Source organism: Protopterus annectens, chromosome 1.part1 (genome assembly GCF_019279795.1).
Source record: "Protopterus annectens isolate FY-2018-M chromosome 1.part1, PAN1.0, whole genome shotgun sequence".
NCBI classification, from domain to species: Eukaryota; Metazoa; Chordata; order Ceratodontiformes; family Protopteridae; genus Protopterus; species Protopterus annectens.
This window is the reverse complement of record NC_056726.1, coordinates 528,713,075-528,738,782: the sequence shown is the minus strand read 5'-3', so window position 1 is coordinate 528,738,782 and position 25,708 is coordinate 528,713,075. Positions and strand designations below refer to the sequence as shown.

General features: G+C 42.7%; 1 protein-coding gene across 2 annotated transcripts in view; it reads left to right on the top strand.

The window, feature by feature from the left end:
- The window catches only part of EP300 (E1A binding protein p300), a 1,713,356-nt gene that overhangs the window by 1,407,735 nt on the left and 279,913 nt on the right, over window positions 1–25,708 (top strand). The window contains exon 20 of one of the 2 annotated variants that reach the window (XM_044076495.1): window positions 3,714–3,794. In XM_044076495.1, the coding sequence (XP_043932430.1) occupies window positions 3,714–3,794 (81 nt within the window). Of the gene's footprint in view, window positions 1–3,683; window positions 3,795–25,708 lie in introns of both variants that reach the window. The other variant, XM_044076487.1, reaches the window with a different exon arrangement.

Here is a 25,708-nt window from a genome sequence, read left to right as displayed (position 1 = left end):
TTGTGTCTTACTATAAACTGGATGTGTACAGTGTAGATCATGTTGTTCCTTTCGTTCCACTACTCTCAGGAACATCTTCCTTGATACCATCCAAATAATAACTGCGTGGGAATCTGCCCAATTTCATTGAAGTAGATGAAGGCAGACAAGAATCGATACAAAAGTTATGAACTAAACATAATGATAGATCCATGTTGTCTGATTTTTTGGCTAGTTCAACCTTCCTCTCTCCTTCCCACTTCCACATTATCACCTATTGGCTTCTGGTGACCGAATGGACCTCATTTGTACCCTTTCTTTGAGTAGTCCTGTCTGGCTGCAAGTCATTTTTGGTATGTTATGTAAAGCTTGATACCTTGGCTGTAAGTTTTTTAATTTGGTAGGACAAACTTGATCAGATGTATTATGGTGGAGTATTGGCCCTGTAAGGGATAGGTCAGGTGTTTGGATTGTATGTAAACAAAGTTAATAGCACAGTGCTGATACACACGTACACATGGATCTGTGTGAGATCAAGTTTTCAGAAACTCAAAATTTATACAGATGAGACTATATGATCAAATAGCCGAAAACTCGAACAGCAAAAAAAAAAAGAACGTAAACATCTACCTTTTTCTATGTTTATGCAGGGAGAAGCTCCCCTGCATCCCCCCACACGCCTTGGAAATTATATATACCAACTCCGAGATTGCACTGCAGTGAAGAAAAGGACAAATTTCCCGATCCTCGCTGTGCAGCGATCGCCATTCAAAAGCTTTGATTTTTTTTTTTTTTTTTTAAACTCAGTCATATGGTCTCGACCATATGAATTTTGAGTTTCTGAAAACTTTCAATTGATAGGGATCCGCACACACACATATGTGTGTGTGTGTGTGTGTGTATGTATATATATATATCAGTAACTCTGCAGAGAAAGAGAGAGATAAATGTGTATATTTATGCATACATAATTATAATTGATGAGAAAAGGAATAGGGACATGCAGCATTCCAGTGGCTGGAAAAACAAAGGAGAAATAAAGTAGTGGAGTAGGATGAGCCCTGAAATATTTTGAGTATTTATTAGGGGTAAAGTACCATTTCTGGGTTTGATGAAGGAATATAAGTTAATGAGGACAGTCAGTGAGGCAACACGCCTGATTTTAATGAGATTTATATTAGATGTCAGATTGCCCAAGGAGTCAGCTCGGGGTCTGATAAGTAGGACCTAGAAGATACTGCATAAAATCTACATCTACCAGGCCACTAATTTCAAGAGTAGTTGGGAAAAGATGTTAGGTACAGTGTTGGTGATGGGTCTACGGGAATCATTTTGATAGCCCCCCAGATGTGATACTAAATTAAGGCATTTTATGATTTTTGACTGTGTTTACATCGACAATTTTGTTCCCCAGCTGGAGTGCACAAGATGTTCCCTGGTGATTCCAGCCATTTCTGGAGATGTGATGATCAAGAGCTGGACAATTGGTAACATATTTTCTGCAGTTGTCCAGTCATTGGTATATTTAAAGAAGACCTAAACATAAAAATGGCAATAGAAAAATTATGTGTGAGAGTATTGCTTTCTAGACTGCTGTTTCTGATTTCTAATATACATATGTTAGTCTTAGTTGCAACAAAGTGTATAACCAGAAAATAGAAATCCAGAGGCTTACTAAAGTAGTTGAGGTTTTGGGCTTATGCAGGAAATTAAATGTATGGATTTAAGGTCATTGGCAGGGAGTAAAGGCAGTTTTCAAATTGGAAAATGAAATACTGGGCATTAATGCATTACAGACGTTTACATTTAATCATGATAATAAATCAAAAAGGTGCTGAAGTCATCCCACATTCAGTTAGCAGTTAATGCTCCCCTGTTAACATGTTAAATGATGTTATACTTTTGCCTGTGTCCATGATTCCATTTTTTTAAAAATGGAATAACTATGATACATGTTGCTTTCTTTTAAATGAAGGAGGGAGAGTGGTTGCATGGGTTACTCCTGGCAGTGTCTTTGAATGTAGATATAGTTTCTTTCATTTTACATTTCCAATTTTTTTAATGATGAAAAGCTGTAATCGAGATTGAAATGTTGTTCTGAGCTTGGTTTCTTAAGTGATTTTATTGTTGGGGAGTTGTCTTGGATTTGTGGCATTGGAATGAGAAGATGTTTCCTTTTCTGGATCCAAAAAAAGTAGGCTGAGGTTTCTGCAGATGAAAATAATGAATTGTCAGCAGTAATCCTTTACTTGCAAGTCCATGGTATGACATTCGTCTTACAGGTTCATATGATGCACTAGTGTGCTGGTTAATTTTAAAGAGCAAATCGCACATGATCATGACAACTTCATAATAACGTCAGTCTTTAATGATTGCTTCCCCACTTAGGGACTTGCTGATTAATTTAATTGACATTCTTACTATTGCTCATTCTTTTTTATACACCTAGCAGCCTTTTCAATTAGAGCCTGGAGATCTGCTTCCTGGTTTTGTTCAAAATTATTGTAATGCTTTTCTAACAATTCTTTCTGAGATAGAGGCATAGATCTAGATTGCATAGTTTTTGTAGAGGCATAGATCTAGATTACATTAAATAGTTGGTGTATACACTTGATACCTTCCCCTCACCCCCAACCACAAAAAAGTTAGCTCAAGTTTTGGGTAATTAAACCTTGATTTTATTTTTTGTTTGTTTCCTTTTGTCAACAGTTTAGTTATTGGTACTTGTCATCTTGTGAAGCTGTCTGGCTTACCATACAAACCTGGCATTTTCTAATGTTTTCTTGTGTTATCTTTCCTGTCAAGTAATGCAGCATCTAATGCTGGACATTGCTAATGAGCGTAGCCCAGTGAAATTACCGAAGTGTATGAACCACTGAGTACTTTCACAACTAAGGTTGCAGTAATATGACCATTTCCTGAGGTGTCATTTGCATTCATTTCTTATTTTTATTGATTTATTTATTTTACAGCTTTGTTGTATTATCTTAATTGACATCTGCTTTCCCAGATTGTCTTAATCTGGGGTATAATTTAATATTTTGAGTTACTGCATATAAAATGTATAAAGTTTAGTTTACAATATATCATCAACCAAAGGAAAAAGTTAGAGAAAATGGATGTAGACAGCTGAGTCTTTATTTTAAAGAAGTGATTGTTGCTTTTCAGTCAGAGTTCCTTTAAAGTGCATTATTTTCAGGCTTGAGTTGTACAGTTTTATGAAGCTGAAACTATTTGTAACGAATCTCTGGTGTCTCTGTTAAAAGAGAACTTGGCCTACACCTGTATGAAGTGCAAATATAAAAACAAATAAATACAAATAAAAAGCATTGTAAGCCCGCTATTTGGGAAGTCTTAATGTATACAGTACTTTAAAGGGAACACTGACATTTTTATTTGCTGCTTTTTATCCCATTGAGAAATTTGATGCTAATCTGTGCTTTGCCTTGGCTTTCTGCTCTGTGTTGTCTTGGTGTTGTCTTGTCTTGCTTCTGTCTGTCTTGCAACCCACCTACCCCCTTTTGCTTGTGTAATGTCTGCACTGGCTGTGGTTGCAAAAAACATCACAAAAAAATCAACCCATAAATCTGCATCAATGAAATACCCCCCGTCGCTGTGATGACCTACCCTCTGCTTCCGCCCCCTCTGACCTGCTGTGATTGGTGGCTTCGTGCTTGGCTTGGCTGTGTTGTGTGGACGAACAGTTCACCCAAGTATGGCCTTCTTGCTGACAGGTATCATTTCTGTGAGAAGTGCTTCAACGAAATCCAGGGAGAAAGCGTGTCCCTGGGAGACGATCCATCCCAGCCTCAAACGTGAGTAACTTGTTTTGATTTTGTTGTATAATTTGTGATATTTTGCATGCTTTTACAGTTGCTTTATGTGGGTATAGAACTTTTCTCTCTCAAATATTTGTGGTATTAACTATTGTAGAACTGATTGATTGTTAAATGCACTTGATTCTGGATTGCTTCTAAAAATGGGGATTCCTCTCCTTGTGAACTAAACTGGTTAACAATGTTTCTGCATGGTTGTCCTGTTAGAAAAAAATGTTTTACATCTTATATTTATTTTTGTTATGCTGTGCATTTTTTTTTTGCCGGATTACTGGATAACACATTTCTGACCATCTTTTCCTGCTAGATTTAGGAGGTCAGGGTGGGTGACTTCCTTCCTGGTACTTGCTGAAAGGATTTTCTCCGCATATGCTGTTTTTCACCCCATATCATGTGTGCAGTGGAAAGCAAGATGATGTCATTATGTTACAGAATCTTGAGATGTTGTGTTCACTGTTGCAGTAGTGATGCCACTTCGGACTTCTGCTGCAGAAAGCCTGATCTCCAGAGCTTTTCACACTTCTTCCTCCTGACCCAGTGGATGCCCTTCCACCTTGGATGTCTGTGGTGTACAAGGGATGTCTGTCCATGTAATTCTTAGGTGAGTATAGTCAGTGTCACAGTACTGATTCTTGGGTCTTCCTGCTGCGCAGAAGCCAGCAACTGGACCAGTTTCCATAGTTTTACATCATTCATAGCAGATGGACATCCAAGGACTGATGTCTGAATGGGTGTAAGGTGGTCATCCATCGCTACCATCTTCAGTTGGACTGCACTTGACCACAGTACACTCAGTGTGTCAATTGGCACTGTTTTTTTCCATAGTTTTTCTCTCTCCCAGCCAGATAAGTACACTGTTGGGGATTGTCTTCTTCTGAATTAAGGAAGGTTTGGAGACAAAGCCAAAGAGGCAAGATTACGTTGGTCTGGACATTTGCTGAGGAGGGATGCTGAGTATATTGTGAAAAAGATGCTAAGGATGAAGCTGCCAGGTAACAGGAAAAGAGGAAGGCCTAAGATAAGGTTTATGGATGTGATGAGAGAGGACATGCAGGTGGTCGGTGTGACAGAGCAAGATGCAGAGGACAGGAGGAAATGGAAACAGATTATCTGCTGTGGCGACCCCTAACGGGAAAAGCCGAAAGATGATGATGATGATGATGATGATGATGAATTAAGATTTTCACAAATTGTGTTTGGGACTTTAGCACAACATCTCCTATTGTCCTGATTATGCTAATTCCAAGCAAATATCCTTAAATGCAGGGCTGAAGTCCTTGCCGCTCATATGAAGTCTCCACTTTCACTTCCCTCCAAATCTTCACAATCATAGCTTCTGCTGGCATTATTTTGAAAAATGTGAAGACAAAGTTTCAAAGAAAAAAGACTGTGAAGATATGACTGTATCGGCCCATGCTGCCAAGACTGATGAGTCAGGTGAGGTGCCTTAGCATTCCCCTGGTCCGGCAACTTCTAGGCCCAAACTTTCTGGTGCCTAGACCAAAACTGGCTGGTGCCACTCCTCAGGAGGTTGCCATAGATCCAGGCCCACTGCTTAGTTCTTCCATAACATCAACATTGGTAGGCTTTACAGGCCCCAGCTCCTGATATTCATGTTGTGGGTACCAAGGGAAACCCCTTATCTAAATCCAAATCAACATCTCAGTTGACTCACCTCATCTCACAAGCTCAAGCCCACTATAAAAAATTATTGAGTTTACTTTCACCTAGACCACTAGCTATCCCCTCCCCAGTTCATGTAGTGCTTGTTGACTTTTTTGAAGACCCCTCTTTATACCCAGATCTCCCCCCCCCCCCTTGTTCCCAGAAAGTCTGATCGATTTTAGTGTATTTGACTCATACAAGCACTTTTTACAGAAACCCTAAAACAGATCCCTTAAGTTCTACTGAATCAACTAAAGGGATGGCAAAATGTGCAATATATCCTGCCTAATGACAGGGCAAGCGGACTTTGACAGGTTTAGTAAGAAGGTTTATACCTCCGCTACCCTTTCTTTGAGGGCATTTAATTGCCAATTCCACTTCCTGAGGTACTTAAAATCCCTTTAGGGCAAGTTATTACTAAGGCAGAGCTGTTACTGACGAAGCCTTCTCTGAAGAAATTCAGAATGTACCTAGGACAGCCTTGCAGCTTTCCAGACACTCCTTAAATTTGGGGTGTGAAGCACAAGATGTATCGTGCAGAGCAGTTGCCACATTCGCAGACATGCATGGCTAAGGATTTTGCCGCTCTCCAACAAGGTCAAGGCAGAGCTACTGGACACTCATCTAGACAGGGGTTCCTGTTCAGATATCCATCTGCAAAGGTGTTTGCCTCTCTCCAGCGAGGTCAAGGCAGAGCTACTGGACACTCATCTAGACAAGGGTTTCCTGTTCACATATCCATCTGCAAAGGTGTTTGAAAAGTTGGATAAAAAGGGAAAACAAGTTAAAACCATGAGAGTTTTACATGTCACCTACACCTGGGTATAAGAACAACCCTTTCAAACCCTGCCCCCAAGACAGGACAACAGGAGGCCTGCTTGTTCTTGGGTTCATAGGAGGTTACTAGGCTAACAGCCCTAGAGCCCTTATAAGCTTAGCCATATTTATCCAGAGTTGCCACAATTGTCACTGGTTAGGTGAGTGACTTTTACAGAGGTAAGCTTCTATGGTAGTTAATACTGACTTTCTCTGTCCAGGAGGGACATGGGCACCATACCAGGAGTGAATTTGTAGTCACCCATCCATTGATCTAGGTTGTGTTTCAAGAAGGTAAGAGAGGGGGCCTGTTTCATGTGAATTGGAAGCTTGTTTGAGAGATGGTCGTCTCTGAGAGATGTAATAAATGAATGAAACCACAAAATGAGAAACAGTTCCACTGAAGCCAGTAAAAAAAGCAGTTTCCAACACCGGTCTAGATTATCTGTGCACTCCCATTGATTTAATAGGGTCTATGTCGTATGAGCGAATCGCACAAATTGCGAACGCTCATATCGAATGTACCGGACCTCAAAGTCCTTTTTTTGGAGATTGCAGTACAGTGAAGAATTGGATATTTGCCCTTTCCTCACTGTAGTGCGATCATAGAGTTGGAATATATATTTAGTGGAGGGGGGGGCGCAGCCCCCACAATAGGAAGTTCGAGGCCTGGTACGTTCGATATTGTCAGCGTTCGCAATTCGTGTGATTCGCTCATATGCTGTAGACCCTATTTTAGTATATCCTTGAACATTCTTCAGAGATAAAAGTACATAGTCAGTCCTAACATTTATAAATGGAATCATGACATCACATGTCCCACTTGAGCCAATCAAACAACCTTAGCTTGTAAATTTAAAGACATATTGTATCTAAAAACATACTTAATGAAACAAGTAATATACTCATGCAGTGAAATTCTTTGAAGCAATAAATGCATCAAAATTATACCACTTTGTGCTCTATGCATTCTTTAATAAGTTGCTGTGGCCAAGCATTCCCTCACTTGTCCAAATTTCAGAAAATTTCAGTTCTTTGTACAGTGAGCATGGACGAATTTGTTAGGAACTATAATGTCCTGTGTTTGAGGGGACATTGAAACTTAGTAAGAGGTTATTTGTCTTTGAAAAATTTTTAAGCATTTTTCTGTTTGATGAGGTTTCTGGTCTTATAATTACATCGAACAAGACTGATTTATGTCTGATCTTACCAGGGAGAGCACAGAAAGCTATACAATCCAGAAGGTGGCAACCTGAATAAACACAGATATCAGGGAGCTCCACAGAGACCAGCTGTGACTATCCTCAGCCCCTGACCCCTCTACCCACCCTCCCATCCTACCTTGTCACAGGAAGATTCTCCTCCTTCCTACAAGAATGGAAAACCATTACCAAAGTCCAGTGGGTCCTTCAAATCATAGAAAGGGGCTACTCCATTCAGTTCAGAGAAGCCCCCCCCCACCATACCAAAACTACCAAATGTGCAGGATAATCTTAACACCTATTCTTATATCAACAATAATCCATTTAACCTGTTCATCCAGGCCAGGAAGGAAAATGTTTTTATTCAAGGATTTATCCAATCCCAAGAAAAGGCACCTGGAGGCCTGTCTTGAACATGTTGAGGCCAAACAGATTCCTTTATGTTCCAAATTTCAAAATGCTAACTTTACAAAAATTATTCTCCATGGTCTTCCAGGATGTATACATGGTTACTGTAGAACTTAAGGACTTTTACCTTCACATCCTTATTGCATACTATTACAGAAAGTACCTGCACTTTGAAGCTGCAGGCTTGTACTAATAACTCTAGGGGTTCACTTTTACCCTTACATGGATGACTGTCTCATCCAGGGAAAATCCACAGAACATACTGTAAACACTTTACAGGTAACAGTAGACTGCTTTCAGAAGGTAGGCCTCACACTAAAACTTCAAGTCTCAAACTCTTCCACAGACAAAGATCTTATTTCTTAGAGCCCCGATAGAGACTGTGCAGCAAAAAGCCTTACACAGGAAAAATGTATTTTTTCGTGAATAACTACATGATCATCTTGCTGCCAAACAACAAATCTCAGCAAGAGTTTCTCAAGATCTTAGGGTACGTCTTCTTGCATACTTGTGATCCCCTATGCAAAACTACACACCTAAGCTGCAGTGGTTGCTAAACAATTTATGGGCACAGCCCCTGCAAACGCTTCCACCTCTCCTTCCATGGTTAAAAAAAACTGCTGCCGTCATGAAAAAACACTTTTACAGAATCCAGGCCTAGACTGTTCTCTGTCAGATGTAGACAAGACCATCACTACAGACAGCCTGTGAGGCTCACCTGGGCATCATGAAGATACAGGGTATCTGGACTCTAGGTTAGAGGAGGCTAGGAGCCCCACCAGGGGCAACAATATCCTAGATCTAGTCATTACCAACATGAGTGACCGGTGTTCCACACCTGAAGTCAACGCCTCATTGGTCCGATCCAACCATAAGCTAATTACCCTAGATATCCACATCCTGCCCCCACCCCCCATTAAGGAAACCATGGTAAAAAATTTCTCCAAAGCCAACTTCATGCTTCTTAAGACAGAAGTGGTGAACTTCATGACACCCATGCAGATGGACAGTACAGTTACGACTACTGAATCCTACACAATTGCACTTTATAAACACTTACATGAGTTCATGGATCGTGCTATCCCAAACAAAACCAAAACTCTATCCTTCAAAAAAAGGAAGCCAATCTGGTGGTCCCCTGCTATAAACAAACTGTATAACAGAAGGAAGAAACTGTTGCAAAATAGAGTAAAATCCCATGAGTGGAGGAGCTCCCTGGTCAGCCTCAGTAAGAAGCTGCGATCCCTGATAAAATCCTCCAAAGCTAGTTATGAAAACAAAATTGCCACTGATTCTAAAGACAACCACAAAGCATTCTGTAGCTATGTCAAGAATCTCAATGGCAACACTCAGATCTGCTCTGAGTTACAGCACAATGGCACTAAATATACAGACCCAACTGATATTGCCAACATCCTGGCAGTTAGGTTCAGTGCTAACTTTACCCCCCTCTCACCCCATCTCTATACCGGAAGAATGCAAAATTCCTGTAATCACGGCTGCACAGGTAAAAACTACACTCTCCAAAGCCAAGAACACAGCATCCATGGGACCAGACAACATCCCAGGCTGCGTTCTACATGAACTACAGAATGAACTGGCACCCCACCTAAGTACCATGTTCAATCATAGCCTCACCTTAGGCTTTGTGCCTGCTGAATGGTGAACAACGATGGTTATCCCACTCTACAAGGGGGGAGCCACCACGGACCCCAGGAACAACCGCCCCGTTAGCCTGACAAGCCTGGTCTGCAAGGCCATGGAATGTATCATCATGGAACTTATAAACAAAGACCTTGGTAATCTCCAAACTCTGGACCCCACCCGGTTCAGGTTTGTAAAAGGCAGATCATGTCTCCAAAACTGATAGACTTCTTTGAAGCAGTCACCAAAGCCGTAGACAAGGGTAAGGTGGTTCACACAGCCTATCTAGATCTTGCCAAGGCTTTCGACACCATCCCCCACTCTGGAATTATAGATAAACTCACTAAACTAGGTATAACTCCTTATGTCATAAGATGGTTTGCCAACTGGCTCACTGAAGGAACCCACACTGTGAAAGTAGCAGACTCCAAATCCGACTTCAGACCAGTGACAAGTGGAGTACCACAGGGTTCATTCCTGGGTCCTCTCCTGTTTGGTATATACTTCTCTGAAGTACAAGCTAACACAGAAGGTCTTTGGCTAATGAAGTTCGCAGATGACTGCAAACTAGGAGCCATAATCGAAACTCCTAATGATGTGGACATCCTACAAAAGGGCCTCACTGAGACAGATGCCTGGTGTCAAAGTCATGGCCTCAATCTCAATGCCAAAAAGTGCATCGTCATCCCCTTTGGTAAAACCTCTGTACCCATGAACTACAGCATAGGCGGTAGTATACTTAACACCAAAAGTGTGATAAAAGACCTTGGGACACAGGTGGACAGTAGTCTCTCCTTTGATAATCACTTGGCCACAGTAGTCAGGAAATCCTTCTATGTGGCGCACCTCATCACAAAAGGTTTCTCATCCAGAAAAAGAGGTCATTGTTCCCCTCTACTCATCACTCATTAGACCCATTATAGAGTACAATGCCCCTTTTAGTATGTACCTCACAAGACATCTACAACAACTGGAAAGGCCGCAGAAATATCTCAGAGGATTACCGGCCTCAAACAGATGGCCCTACGCAGACAGTCTCAAAAAACTCCAGCTTTACTCGGTCGCATATCGCCTACTCAGAGGTGATCTTTGCCTAATATACAAAGCTATGTCAAACCCAGAGCTGTTGGACATGCTCCATTTAAAGAAATCCCAATCCCTCTGAGCTACAAGCTCTAGGGACCTAAACCTTGTCACCACAATAAACAGAACATGCCGGAGGGATAGAGTCCTGTCCCAGAGACTTCCCATACTCTGAAATAAATTACCTGTCTATATCAAACAAAGCTCCTCATTAGCACTCTTCAAGAAAAATCTTGATGATTGGATGGGAAATAGGAAATTCACCCCGGGGATCACCTCTGTGGCTCTGCTTGACAGTGGCACAGGAAAATAATTTTCTTGGTTGGCAAAAGCCAGGGTACCTTTTTGTCTAGGCTTGTATAGGCCCCAGGGCCGATAACCTAGTACCTACCTATGAACCTAAATATTAACCAAAAAGAATTTTGTCTACCTAGCCATGAAAGCCGTTCAACAGAGTCTAACACCAGGAACTTTTCAGATTTGGACAGACAACACCAGTTATGTGGTACATAAACCAAGGTGCACCCTTCCCTGTCCCTTACGTAGTCTTGCTATGAAGATTTGGCTGTTGGCACAAAATCTGAAACTGTTATAGCATCCTACATTCTGGGACAGAACACTACCGTGGTAGACTCCTTAACCAGGAATCTTCTGGACCTCAAAGAATGGATGGTGAAGAGGGAGGCTTTCATAGACTTAACTTTACATTCGGAATTCTCTTCATAGATATTTTTTTGCCTCTAACCAAAACAGGCAGCTTCAGAAGTTCTGCTCCAGAACCCAACAGGCAGGGACATGGGAAATAGATGCATTTGCTTTGATATGGAACAACCTTTTTCTGTATGCCTTTCCACTCTTGCCTCTGATCCCCATGCTTCATAGTTTCATAGGTGTGTACTAGGCTAATGGCCCTGGAGCCTTTACAAGCCTAGCCCATAGAAGTGCCCTGGCATTGTGCCGCCCGATGTTAGTGCCCAGTACCTCTGTCAAGTAGAGCCACTGAAGTGATCCCCGGAGTGAACCATTACCCATCCACTCATCAAGATTTCTCTTGAAGAGGGACAGTGAGGTGCTCTGCTTGACATGTATGGGAAGTCTATTCCAGAGCATGGGCAATCTATGCATGAGGAACCTGCCCCTCCAGCAAGTTCTGTTGATTGTGGTAATGAGGTTGAGGTCTCTGGAGCGTGTGGTGCAGAGGGATTGGGATTTCTTTATATGTAGTATTTCTAACAAAGCTTGGTCAGACATGGCTTTGTAAGTCAAGTAGAGATCGCCTCTAAGTAGGCGATATGAGACAGAGAATAGCTAGAGTCTTTAGGAATGCATTTAACACCTAGGATCCTCTTTGTGAGGTACTTCTGTGGCACCTCCAGCTGTTGCAGGTGTCTAGTGAGGAACATGCCAAATGGGGCGTTATACTCTATGATTGGTCGAATAAGGGAAGAGTAGAGATGGACGATGACCTCTTTCTTCCTGGATGCAAAACCCTGGTAATGAGATGTGCCACATAGGACTTTCTGACCACAGTGACAATGTGGTGGTCAAAGGAGAGGTTGCTGTCAACCTGCATCCCCATATCAAGTGTTCAGTGGGCTCCCATCGATGTGGTAATTTGTGGGAACTGTGTTTTTACCAAAGTGGAAGACTATGTATTTTTTGGCGTTAAGCTTAAGGCTATGATTTCGACACCAGTCACTGGTCTCAGTGAGGCCTTTCCATAGGATGTGTGCATCACTTGAGTTAATAATGGCTCCCCAGTTTGCAGTTGTCTGCGAACTTGGTCAGCCAGAGTCCCTTTGTGTTGGCCTGGACTTCTGAGAAGTAGATGCCGAACAGGAGAGGACCCAGGACTGATCCCGGTGGGAATCCACTCGTGACTGGTCGACAGTCTAACTTTTGGAGTCCACTACTTTCACACTGTGTGTTCTATCTGTGAGCCAATTTGCAATCCACCTAGTGATATAGGGGTTGATGCCTAGTTTGGTGAGTTTATCCATAATTCCTTAGTGAGGAATGGTATCAAAGGCCCTTGGCCAGATTGAGGTAGGCTGTATGCTCTGCCTTACCTTCATCCACAGCCCTAGTGACTGACTCAAAGAAGTCAACCAAGTTGAGCAGGCATGCTCTCCCTTTCACAAAGCCAAATTGAGTGGGGTCTAGAGTTTGGACATTTCCTGTATCTTTGTTAATCAGGTCCATGATGATGTGCTCCATAGCTTTACATATCAAAATAAATACTAGGCAGTCTGCTGACTGTTACTTGCCTAGCCAATAACTAAATAGTGACCAAAAATGGAATCAAAATTCTGATAACAGGTCAGGGCAGACAGGCCAAACATGATTCTCATTGTCTCATACTGGCCTTTTGAAAGAAGATTCCACCCTCTCTCACAGGAGATGGACTTCATTAGCCAGTTTAGGGTCTCAGTATTCCATCCTCAACTGTCCACACTCAACCTGGCAGCCTTGAAAATTGGGTTTGAACACCAAAAACATCAGCTACTCTTCTGAGGTGCTAACATCTTTGAGAAGGCAAGGAAGCGTACCACCAGAAAGTCATACCTAGCAAAATGGAAAACATTCTCCATTCGGTGCCACAGCAAGAGCACCAGCCCTCCACAGGCAGACGTCAGTTCAGTCCTGCAGTACCTTTTTGGTATGTTCAGCCAGGGAGTTTCTTATTCTAGCATTAAGGTACATGCTTCTTGTCATTGCATTTTGCTTACCCCATTCCCTTCCCATTTACTGTCTTCCCCAACTGAAGCCATGTCTGAAAGGGGTTATTCACTTGAGGCCACACAGGAACAACCCAGCTCCTGCATATGATCTGAATTATGTGCTAGAAAAAGTCACCCTGCCTCCCTTTGAGCAAGCAGCATATGCCCTGTTAAAGATGCTCACTCAGAAGGCCACCTTACTAATTGCCATCACTTCAGCAAGGAGGGTCTCTGAACCGCAAGCACTCATATGCAAAGATCCCTACACAGAGGTAGGATAACCCTTAAATATATTCCATCTGTCATGTCTAAAGTGGCAGAACTTTCTCTAAACCGGGCTATCCACCCCCCACCCCAGTTTTCTTTCCAAACCCCCAGAACAAAGTGGAACAAATTCTTCATTTCCTGAATGTACACAGACAAAATAGGTACTACTTAGGACAAAAACCCCAAGTAGAGCAAAGTAACTGTTGGTGGCTTTCACAGAGGAGAAAGAGGGCAAAATTGTCTCCAAATAAGTGATATCCAAATGGATAACTTTTTGCATTGTTACACTCGCCTTGGAAAACCTCTTCATGGTCATGTCAAAGCCCATTGAGGCATCACCTCAAATACTAGGGCAGGATTTGCTGCATCCTGTAAAACCTTATTTCTTTTGGGCCAACAGCTTCTCCTACCACCCTCCCACTAGCTTTGGGAGTCCCCCAAGATGTAGTACTTTAACATTGACTAAGAAGAACATAGTACTGTTATGTCACACTTACCATAATTCTGGATGTTCAGGTAGATCAGTATTGCAGTACAAGCTCCCACCCTCTGACTCCTCTTTCTGCTGTCCCTTTCCTTTCCTGCCTTGCGTGGGTGCGAGAGAGAGGAGACTCCTGCAGATAAAACCTTTATCATTGCCACCCCCTTCCTTCTTAAGTTGTGTATAACTACCCTTGCTAACAACAGCTGGGGAGGTTGTGCTGTCTTTGGTCATCATACTGTTTGTATACTGCTTAGAAGGACCTGAAGAGGGTGTCAGTGGACAACTTTTTTGTAGTCCAGCATCCAGATGTTGGCCCTGTGATCTCTGTCCGCTGTGGATGATGTAAAGACTCTGGAAATCAGGCTTTATCACAGGCTTCTACTCGAACAAATAAAGTTATGGTAAGTGTGCCTTAACTGTACTTTCTTGTCACAGTCTAAGAAAGTTCATTAGCTAGTGCAATTACTGAGGGCCCATCACTCTTTGCTCTGACTTCCAGAGTACAGGTAAGTACACATTTGGGGGGAAATCATGTTTTAAGTTGTGTTTTGCTTGCTTGTAAGTAAAGAATTTTGGGGCATCAGAAGTATATATCTGTTTCTAAAGTGAAAAAATAACTTGCTGGAAGTAGGTCCCACCCAGAATTCCATAGTCATCATTTCATCTATGAAGAGAGAGAGAGCACAACATTAAATCCTGTTCTCTTTGTGCTTTGTTCAGCCAGAAGACCTTCATGAGAACAGACCAATTTCTTTGGGTCTGTACCCCCCACCCCGAAAGCGTTGCTTGTCTTGTCTTTTGGTTATTGTGCCTGCCATGTCTGTAGATGCACTAAGTGCAAACAGAAATGACAAAGCAGGAAGGAAGCTGATGACCTAGCCCTCGTATATGAAGGCCTCCCTAGGTTTGAGAGTGTTGGCTTCACTGAGGTGCTTTTTGTAGCCTCCCATGCAAACTGGGATACCATCTTAAATTGAGGCCTTTGGTGATGCCACCTCATTAGGCGCCATCATACTGTCTGACAATTTCATATCCTTCTGAGCTGAAACTCAATATTAGCTTGGTCTGGATGCTGGTGTGCATATGTTTGATTCTAATACCATTTTTTTGACAACTGAAGGCAAGGGTTGTCTTCTCTTGGCTATTCTGTACAAGGATGTCTGTGGCTCAAAACTGAAATTGTCATTGCCCACTTGTGACTGGAAACTTTGAAAGCAGCCATCACTTCCAAAAGCAGGGCAGTGGCATCCAAGCCCGGGACATATGAAATATTCCTTCAGCTTGAGCTGGACAAGCCTCCTGTCTTCCCAGATCCTCTTACAAGATTTGATGCAGCTGGCTAAGCCTTCAGTTTTCCAAATCCCCTTATGAGACTTGATGAAGCTGGCTAAGCCTCCATTTTACCAGATCCCCCTTATGAAAATTGATGGTTAGCTCAGGACTTTTTACTTTCATCATAAACCTATAGCCATCTGTGTTAGGTAGTCCCTTCTCCTTGAAAAGAAAGAGAAACACCACCTGCTCCCATGGAGTTAGACTCCTTTGACTTTGAGATGGACAGTTGAGATGGCCTCTGTGGACTAGATGTCTTTAGTCCTTTTTGTAAGTTAGACATTGAAGACATTCTGTCCTCTGCCTCCACATCGGAGGATTTGCCATTTGAAATGGTCTCAGCAAGACTGGAGGTTTCTTCATGTGGTTGTTTAAGGATTGCTCTGTCCAGAAAAGGTACTTGGAAGGTTTGGTTTTACCAGAGCCAAAACTCTTAGATCTTCCTCCAGTGATTGAAGCTTTGGAGGATATATCACCATTGCATTTTGGACCTAGATTCCTCACACTTTGCTCCCAGGAAGCCCAGCCATGGTTATATGGCTGTGGAATAATGTAAGTATCTTGATAAAAACCCATTTGCTTCTCTAGTTGTGTTGTTCATGGAGTCTAACAAGGGGCTTACTGAAGCTCCAACCAAGAATCAGCTGCTTGCTAACAGGGAAAGTGAAGTGCTAGACATCTTTCGAAATAAAGTTCTAGCTACACCTCTGCTACCTTGGTCTTCAAAGCTGTGAATTGCCAAACTTGTTATTTAAAATTCCAAGAGGGCCTTCTATTGCAAACTAAAGGGCAAGGCTGACAAGGTTGAAGACAAGGCCCTGAGAGATTGTGCTTGACCTGTACAACCTCACCTCCAGGCTTAGAAAGTACCTTGTCAAGTATGACTTAAATGCAGTAGATGTGGCATGCAAGAAGGCAACAGTGGGGTCAGTGAGTTTGAAATGTGCTGAAGACCTACTTCTGTCAGTCCATGTTAATGCACAGATACTCAGTGACCCATTACAAAAGGAGCTGCTGTTCGGACCCCTAGCTGAACAAGTGTTTAAAAAGCTGGAGGAAGATGAAAGCGAAAATGATCTGTGAAATTGATGTTTCACTGTCCTGCCAAAATACAGTAGGAATTACCCTACAGAGTGCTGACCCTAACACTGGTGACAACACAAGGGCAAGCAAGCAAAGTCAGGGAGTAGTTCAAAGAAAAATGGCAAGCTAACCAAAAAGTGGAAGACTGAAGGTCCTTAAAGTGTTGATACCAGTAGAGCACATCTGTGACTCAGTAGAGCCTTTCCCCTTCTTCCTTCCCTTAAAACTTAAATTTCTATAAGTGCCATAGTTTATTATGCTAACCTTGCATGCCCTACTTTCAGGCTTCCATAGTTACCTTTGACCTAAAAAATGCCTACCACCACAACTGGTAATACCTGAGATTCATATCGGCGAGGAGTGCCCACTTCTAGTTTACATCTTTGCCCTATTGCATAGGAGGTATTTACAGAGTGCCTGATTCTAGTAATTGTGCAACCACTTTTACCCTTGCCCTGGATGACTGCCTGACTCTGACACCAGTCCCAGAAGTGCAGATGGCTCTGTATTTTACCCTAGCCTACTTCCAAAGTCTTGGGCTCTGTCTGAACCTACTCAAATCACAGCTAATACCCTCCACGCAAATCCATTTTATGTGAGACCTTCTGGACTGTACAAGCCTGAGGGGGCATTCCCTCCTTTAGAAATGGTGCCATTCATGTCCTTTTATTTCACTTTTATTGAAAAACAAAAGTCAGGTTATGGCCAAGGAATTCCTCAGGATATTTAGCGCAGGTAGCCCTCCTGGCAAGGCTGTACTTGTGAAAATTGCAGTCGTACCCGAGAACCATTGGTGCCAGTATGCTCACTTCCTTCAGAGCCCCATCTTCTTGCTGTCTTGTATCAAGTTAGAGCTGTCATGGTGGATACACCAAGTGAACCCCTTTTAGGGTGTTCCATTCAAGCTAGGCCTGGACTCACTAGCACTTACCAGAGACTCCTTAGGTATAGCCTAGAGCAGTCCTTTTAGGGAAATGAAATATTTAAATGATTGGGAATAAAAGTCTGAAGACAGCACAGTTGGTATCAGAGATGATCACTATAAATTTAGCTGTAAAAGCCTTCAGATACACTTTGCAACCAGAGTCCCTTACTTTTCATCAAGAACAACACAACAATGATGATACATCAGCAAGCTGGGGAACCCATTCATACTTGTACAGACTCGCCATGGAGGCATGACACTTGGCCCAGAAGTCAGGCTCAACTCAAGGTTATCTTACATCCCTTCACCAAAGAACATCTTGGCAGACCAGGTGATCAAGACAGAAGCAAACCCTCAGTAATGGATGATGAACAGGTATTTAGTTCTGGATTTGGCTTATATGTGGTGTGTGTCATATGTTTGCCTTTTACTTCAGAAAGCAAATGGCTAAAAAAAAAATAGCACCAAGACATTGACTATAAGGGGCCTGGGCAACAACTTCTGCCTTTTCAGTAAGCTTAACAAGTCTTGTATGTCTGTTTCCTCCAATCCTTTCTCTGCTTAGGGTCGTAGAGAAGGTAAAAGCAGACAACCCAGGATTGCTACTTATAGTTGTCTTGCAGCTAAGACAACACTCATTCTTCCAACCAATGAGTATAGTAAGGACGGAACCTGTTCTGCTACCACCCAAACAACTCTGTTATGTAGCCCAAATTGAAGATGCTAAGGATGTTTGGATGACTGAGCTGTCATCCCTTTTAGGGTTATGTTTTCAAAGGACATGTTTTCTAGTTTAAGGGTGGCTGGGAAGACAGGTGTGAATAAATCATGTACAAAAAAGTCCTCAGGTCTCCACAAAAAGAGATCACTAGCCCAGTGGCGCTAACCTGATCAACAAAGGTTTCTCACTAAAAGAATACAGGGCATATGTAACATCTCCTATGCAAGCTGCCTCAGAGCCCTATCCCTGTATTCTGTTTCCTGCAGGCTGTTGAGGGGAGAGCCATGCCTGGCATAAAGGGCACTGTCAGACCCCCACTCTGATGGACCTCCTTCATATCCACAAAACGGCACCAGAATTAATCCATTCTTAAGACTTAAACCTTACCTGTTATCTAAATAGGACATGCTGGAGAAACAAGTATGTATCCCAGAGTCTACCTTATCTCTGGAACAGTCTCTCCCCATTCATGTGAATCAGAATTTCTCCTTAATCCAATTCAAGTACAACTTGGGGAACAGGAAGTTCATCCCTGGTTTGGCACCTGTGCCTCTAATGGACACAGGCAACCTCTAAATGGTTCATCTCCCAGGCACCTGCTTGTAAATGTTTCATGTCCCAAGACCTTGCTTACACTTCTCAAAGGTGCCAGAACTTGTCAAAGTTTTGGGTTGCATGGCTAGTTTTAAAAGGCCCTTGTGATTGTTAGCCCTAGTAAACATCCACGAACCTATAAAGAATAAATAAAAATGCATAGTTAAATGGAAAAAATTATCCTTTTCACGTCGCAGAGAGGGTCTGGATCCTAACCACTCTTCATTGTCTCTGGTTTTCAAATACCTGTCAGACTCTTACAAATAAGGATTGTTCTATGCCTCACTAAAGGTACAGATGTCTGCAGTTTCTGCCTGCTTACTTTGGAATTATCACCTTTTATTCCCTGTTTACCAGTAAAGCAGTTCTTAAGGGGTCTTATACTTGTGCCTCCTAAAAGGATAATCTCTTCAACATGGGACCTCAACTATCTGATGGGCAAGTTAACTTTGCCATCTTTTAAGCCAGCAGCCACTGCATCCCTCAAGACTGCCTTCCTACTGGCCATTACAATTGCTTGGAGAAAATCAGAATTGTAGGCTCAGATGTGCAGGGAACACTTATCTTCCACAAGAATGTGGTAACTTGATCTGGTAATTCCACTTTCATGGCCATGGTGGTTACATAAGTCTCTGAATCAGGTCTTTAATCTCCTTGGTTTGTATCATACTCCACCCCCTCCAAGAATAAAGGAGAGAGGATTTTGCACATTCTGGATGTGCATGGACAAATAAGACTTTTACTCTGCATTTCTCCTTTAGTGTTTTCAGTTAGTACAGTTATTCATAGCTTGAACAATATTCGTAGCTTGAACAAAGGGTAGAAGTGAGAGAGGCCTGTCTCTGTTCAGTCTCTGAATGGCAGGCTTGCTGTCTCTGTTACTCTTTCTTGGCAATATTGTGCGAGGGCATGAGAAGAAGCCACTTTACAAGACCTTACAGCAGCCACTGCTGTCCTTCTTAGAAGCGGCTGCACTCAGGCCATCTTGGAGCAGTTACCTGGTTATTTGTCCACATCATCTTTAGTCAGGACAGGATTTACCTTGGCCATCCCCAGAAACTACTGCCTCCAACACCTTCTCATGGCTAGCCATCAACTGGTTCATATCTTTTGAGAATCTTTTAAGTATTATTATTGCAACAGGGAGTAATGCAGTGAACATTGTGCAGTTGTGTAAGACCTTGAAATTGTAAATGCTAGAGTATGTTGAGTGTAGCAGTAGTATTACTCGTACTCCAGTCCGCTGACGTTCGTGTTTCACTGTTGCAGTCATCACGTTTGGGTTATCTGCCTGCAGGTAGCTCTCAGCCGGCCTGAATACCAGAGTCTTCGGATATCTGCGTCAGATGCTGTCGCTTCTTCCATGACGTCAGGGGTATGAAACACGCAGTCAATGCCATTACATCAGTCTTTCTTGCCGTGCAGTGCCTGAAGCTGAGGCAGTTAGCAAGTGCTGGTCGGCTGACTCCTGAAATTTTCATTTTCGAGTTTCAAACCTGAAGTCTTCAAAAAGATAAGTACCCCGTTAGGGATCCTTTTTTTCTTCTTCTAACCGATGTCAGAAAAAATTAACAATTGTCTTGCCTGTGGAAAGCAAATACCTCATAAAGATTTTCATTCTTACTGCATAACCTGTTTAGGCCCAGACCATGACGTCTGTCGCTGTCGGTTTTGTGCCTTGTTCAACGCCCGAACTATTCGTCGTCGGGCTATTTTTGTAGCTAAATACTTCCGTTCTCGATCTCCATACTCCAAAATGGCTTCGTTAAGCCATCCGACTACTGATCTTACAAAAAAAGTAAGGATAAAGACGGAGACAGACCGCATAGGTCCAAAACTACCGTTGACACTTCCATTAAGCTAGTCGCCAGTCCGCCGGTACTCAGTGAGGTGCTTTTGCAGCCCTGGATACCCGCTACTGTGGATTTGCAGGCCTCTACTGAGACCCATTCGGAGTCTGGTATGCTGTGAGGTGCTTCTTCGACTATGGAGCCTGCAGATGTCTCTACCTTGGATGGGTCTGGATTCACTCTGCTGGCACCGGCTTCTGAGGGTACATTCAGGCCTACCCTTTTTTCATATTAAATGGACGACTTTGTTTCCAGCTAGAAATACAGAATTCCTCAGGCCTAAAGCTTGCACTACGCCTAGAAAACCATTGACCAAACAGTGTACTCAGGCCCATATGCCTCAAAAACAAATAAAGAATGGCTGAAGACCTTATTACCTTAATTAGGGTAAGAATTCCTTCCCCCTCTGAGACCTAGAACTGATTTTCTTTCTGATTCTTTTGATCAGGAATCTAATATTTCTGTTCCTTCTGATTACCAGGATTTACCCTTATCTACTTATGAGGATTCTGATGCAGAGGATTCCATTCCCTCTGCTTCCCCTCCAGAAGATTTTTCTTTTGGTGAAACCTTGCATACCCTTAGGGAGCATTTCCACTGGGAAGGCCAGGACTTTTCCCAGTCCAAAAAGAGACTTGGGGAATTTTTACTCCTGTCTCAACACAGGCCTCTAGCCATCCCTCCTGTTCTGGAGATTGTAAATGTTTTCTTGGACTCTAGCCTTCCCCAGACACCTTGCCTCCAGCTCCCAGGAAACCTGACGGGTACTACAGAGTACCTGACTCTCACAAATTCCTCTTCAAGAGTCCCACTGCGTATCCAGAGACCATTTCCCAAGGACCAAAAGGCATTAAGGCTACTACTGCCAAAAATCCTACACCTTCTGATAGGGACTCTACAGCTTTAGACAGATTGGGTAAGAAGGTATACACTTCTGCTACTTTGGCCGTTAGGGCTTTAAATTGCCAGTTTCATATGTTAAAGTTTCAGCAGCATATTATGGGACTACTAAAACAGAAAATTATGTTGATTCCTGACTGTGCTAAACACAAAGTTGCAAGAGTTATTGCATTTTGCTGAACAAGTTGGTAAACATACTTTGCAATGTGGTTTTGATGCTTTAGAAGCATCTTGCAGGGCTGCTGTCACTGGGTCTGTACTTAGAAGGCATGCTTGGTCTAAGGAACAAAACTTGCCAGATCATGTTAAAGCTAAATTACTGGATGCACCCTTAAACCAAGACCGCCTTTTTGGCAACAAAGCAGAATAAGTCCGCAAAAGGATGGAGGAAAAAGCTAAATCTATGCGAACTGTTAAAGATTTCTTACAAGTACAGACTCTTAGATTCAGTAGGCATTGGCCTTCAAAGAACTGGTCTTTCCCAGTCCCTTCCAGACCTTCTCAGTCCAAACCCATGAGCAGCAGACCACCAAGAACTCAGTCTCAGGCTATGCACAGATCTAAGCAGTGGGGTGCTCCCACTTCCAAAGCAGGGAGTAGTAAGCCACCCCCCTATGGAAAAATGGCACAATGACTTATCCTTAACTCTACTAAGCCCTGCTCAACTACTTGCTCCCTTAGGAGGAACAGGGCCGGTGTTAGCATTTTGGTGGCCCCCAGCAAATATCAAGAATGTCACGTTGGGGGCCCCTTGGCACTTCCAGTCTAAGTATCACCCTGTCACTGCCACCACTTCTATCCATCCTTTTTTCTCATGCTGCACACTTTTAGGAATAATACACACAGACTGACCTGTAGCTACAATGCTCTTACTTTACAACAAGCCTATGTACCACACTGTAATGGCCCATTTCAAAAAGGGTCATTCACAGTTGCTGGCATTTATATGTAAGAATGATACATTACAATAACTCTTATGTGCATGGCTGGACTTAGGTGCAATGGAGCCCTAGGTACTGCCTAATGTTTCAGCACTTGCCCCAAAATGCATACATCACACACATGCACATCCACACACACACACACACACACATCCTCCAGTGCTCCCCTCTGTTTCTTCCTATCTTGGGTTCCCCACACCAGGCGCATTACTTTTTTCTTCCATTTCTCACATTTTACAATTCTCTTTAATTTTTTTAAGAAGCCATAACTTTATATATGCTCTGAAGTGCTTTTTAATTTTTTTTTTATTTTTACACAGCCTTCTTATCCAATGATAGCTTGAACAGAAATCATGATTAAGGAAAGAAATTTAGTGTTGCTGTTCAGCTTTATTTTTCCTTGCATCCTTTCAACAGACCTTTCCTGACCAAGACAACACAGTAATAACTATTTAGAAATAACTCAATTAAGCCATTGCTGCCAAAAGTTATAGGGGTTATTGATACTCTAAGATGGATTCTAGAACATTTTCCAACCTTTTAATCCAACAGTGGCCTAAACAAAAGTCACAATTAAGAAATATTCCAGCCTTATTTTTTATTTCAATGACATAAGTTCTGCTCAAGCCTTAATGTTCAATCAAAGCTGACAACATAGTAGCTCATAATAAACTAACTAGCCAATTGTTGTGAGGATACACAAATCCTGTTTGAGAATTCTGCCTGCCTGTCTAATCCCGAAAAAAGACAGTCAATGCAACTACATCTGGTGTTGGATTGGGATGAAACAGAGGTTCAAATGGTCATTGTCATGTATTTCAAGTGAATGCTGAAATACATATACATAACATGTCTCACTCTTCATCCCTAACCCTCAAAAGCAATCAGCCTGTATACATGCCTGATGTGTGATTGCAAGGAAAGTGGAAAAAAAAAAAAACAATAATGCTTGCAGTAATGTGTTCTACTTTGTTGCTACTAGAGAGTACACTTCCCCTACAGGAGCTAAAGTAACTTTTTGTACACCTCTGAGGACGATGAAAAGTAATGGAAACAATGACCACACAATTCCCCAGCCCCCCACATAACCTAGAGCAATTTTCTGTGCATTCACATATGCGCAGGGTCGGTTTTAGAATGGGTGCAAACTGAGATCAGAAGCCATTATCATTTTTATCCCAACAGGGTCACATCACAGTCCTGTTCAGGTTAAAGAGTGTAATCAGAAAATTAAAGCATTTTTTCTCATAATTTTTCCTCAACCAGAAACAGCTTTTGTGGGGCCCCACAGAGTCAAAGGCAGCCCCCCCGGTATCCATTTATATAGTCTGGAAAGTGAGGCCCACCAGATTCCTAGAAGATCTAAGTGTCTGCATGTTACTTTTGAAATTTAATTACTTTTTAGCTAAATGTTTTACTGATACCAAGAAGAATAAGGTGTGTGCCCCGACATTATTGTATGTGTGCACTGGTAAAGATCGGTGATATTGTTACACACACACACACACACACACACACACACACACACACACGCGCGCGCAAAAGTGACAGCAATGCTAGTTTTGTATTTATTTCAGCAAATAGCAACACATTGTGCAACACTGGTACTGCCACACCAGATCGGTGAATGCTATTTAGCAGTCGTCAAACAGCAAGGGTAAGTCACTTTTATTTACCTCATTGAAGAGTAAATAATACCTGTGTCTGTCCCTGATTTCACAAATATTCCCTGAGTTTGCCTCTAATTTTGCTCCATCCTTCCTAAAAAAAAAAGTCTTATTTGCTGGTAAATCATTCAAAATTACAGTATGTCAATAAATCCAGACATCAGATGTTAAGTTGTCTATCTCGCCTTCATTCTTGCTGGATGGGTTCGGAGCCGAACCTCGGCTCTGACTCAGCCACTCTAAAAGCTCGAGAGCTAGTTCCACCGGCTCGAGGCTCCCCTATATCCCACAATGCTAGGCGGTAACTCCTCAGATCTCATTTGCCGCTAAGCGATCGAGGTGCATTTCTACCGGCTCGTCAGGTCAGTTTTAGAAAAACTAGTTAATTCTTAGATAAACTCCCCTTTTAAGTTACTTTTCTTCATAGTTTTATAGAGTAAATAGTTTCCTCCCATTCCCACTCAAAATTTCCCAGTTTTTTCCTGAATCTCACTAGAGTTCTTCCCTTGGGCCTTAGGCCCAGTCCCTCCCTTCCTAGTAGTTGGAGTGACTGTTGGTAGGGAATTTATTTTCTAAATTACTTATAATTACTTGTAATTTAATTTATAAGTTTAATTTAAGTTTTTATAAGTGTAATCGGTATGTGTGTGTGTTTGTGTGGTTACACTTTTGTACTTAGACATGTCTAAGGATTCAAAGGTCTCAGGCTTTAAGAAGTGTGACTCGTGCTGTCAGAAGATGTCTCTGACAGACGGTCACACTTCTTGTGTGTACTGCCTGGGAACCTTTGCACCTGCAGGACTCATGTGCTGTTTGCCATGGCTTCAGCCCTAGAGTCCTGCAGGAGCGTAAAAATAAGCTCATTCTAAGGGGCTTATTGAAGCCTGAGGGTCCCCCGACTCAGTCTTCGGGGAAACCCTCGAAGCCTACCAGACCCATCGGCTCCAGTATCTGAGTAGTCTTCTGGGGCTTCGAAGGCTGTTCGAACATCGGCTCCGATTCTCGAACTCATGTCTCTGCTATTTCCTCGGCTCCGGCTGGAGCCGAGGCAGACACCAGTGAGTCGGCTCCGATCAAATTGTCGGAACCGACCTGTAGAAAAAGGTCTCTGTCACCATCTATCGGCTCCGTTCATTCGGCTCCAGCATCCCCATTGCTGTCTGAACGGAGCCATAGATCTCACTCCTCTAGGTCGTCAAGACTTTCAGATCATGACCTTCAGAGGGTAGTGAGTCGACTTCTTAAGTCCGAGGCACTGGCCCAGATGCTTCAAAGCCCGACTCAACAGTCGATGGCTAATCCCATCACTCAGAATATTCCTCCTCCGACTCCTTTGAGTTCGGAGCCGGGGCGGCTCGGACCCGAGACTGTGGCTGCGTCGGAACCGATACCATTGTCTTCGGTACCGTCGTCTGCTCCGATTTCTTCCTTGGAGGAATCTCGGCGCCGAATTTCCCTCGTCGGCTCCGAGGGGGCGAGTGGCATCGGACCCTTGTTCCGACCCCGCTCTCCCTCTCGGTGCTTTGGCGCTGGTGAGTTCGGCTCTGACATCGGCCTCGGAGCCATCACTGTCGGTGCCGGGGGAGGTTTT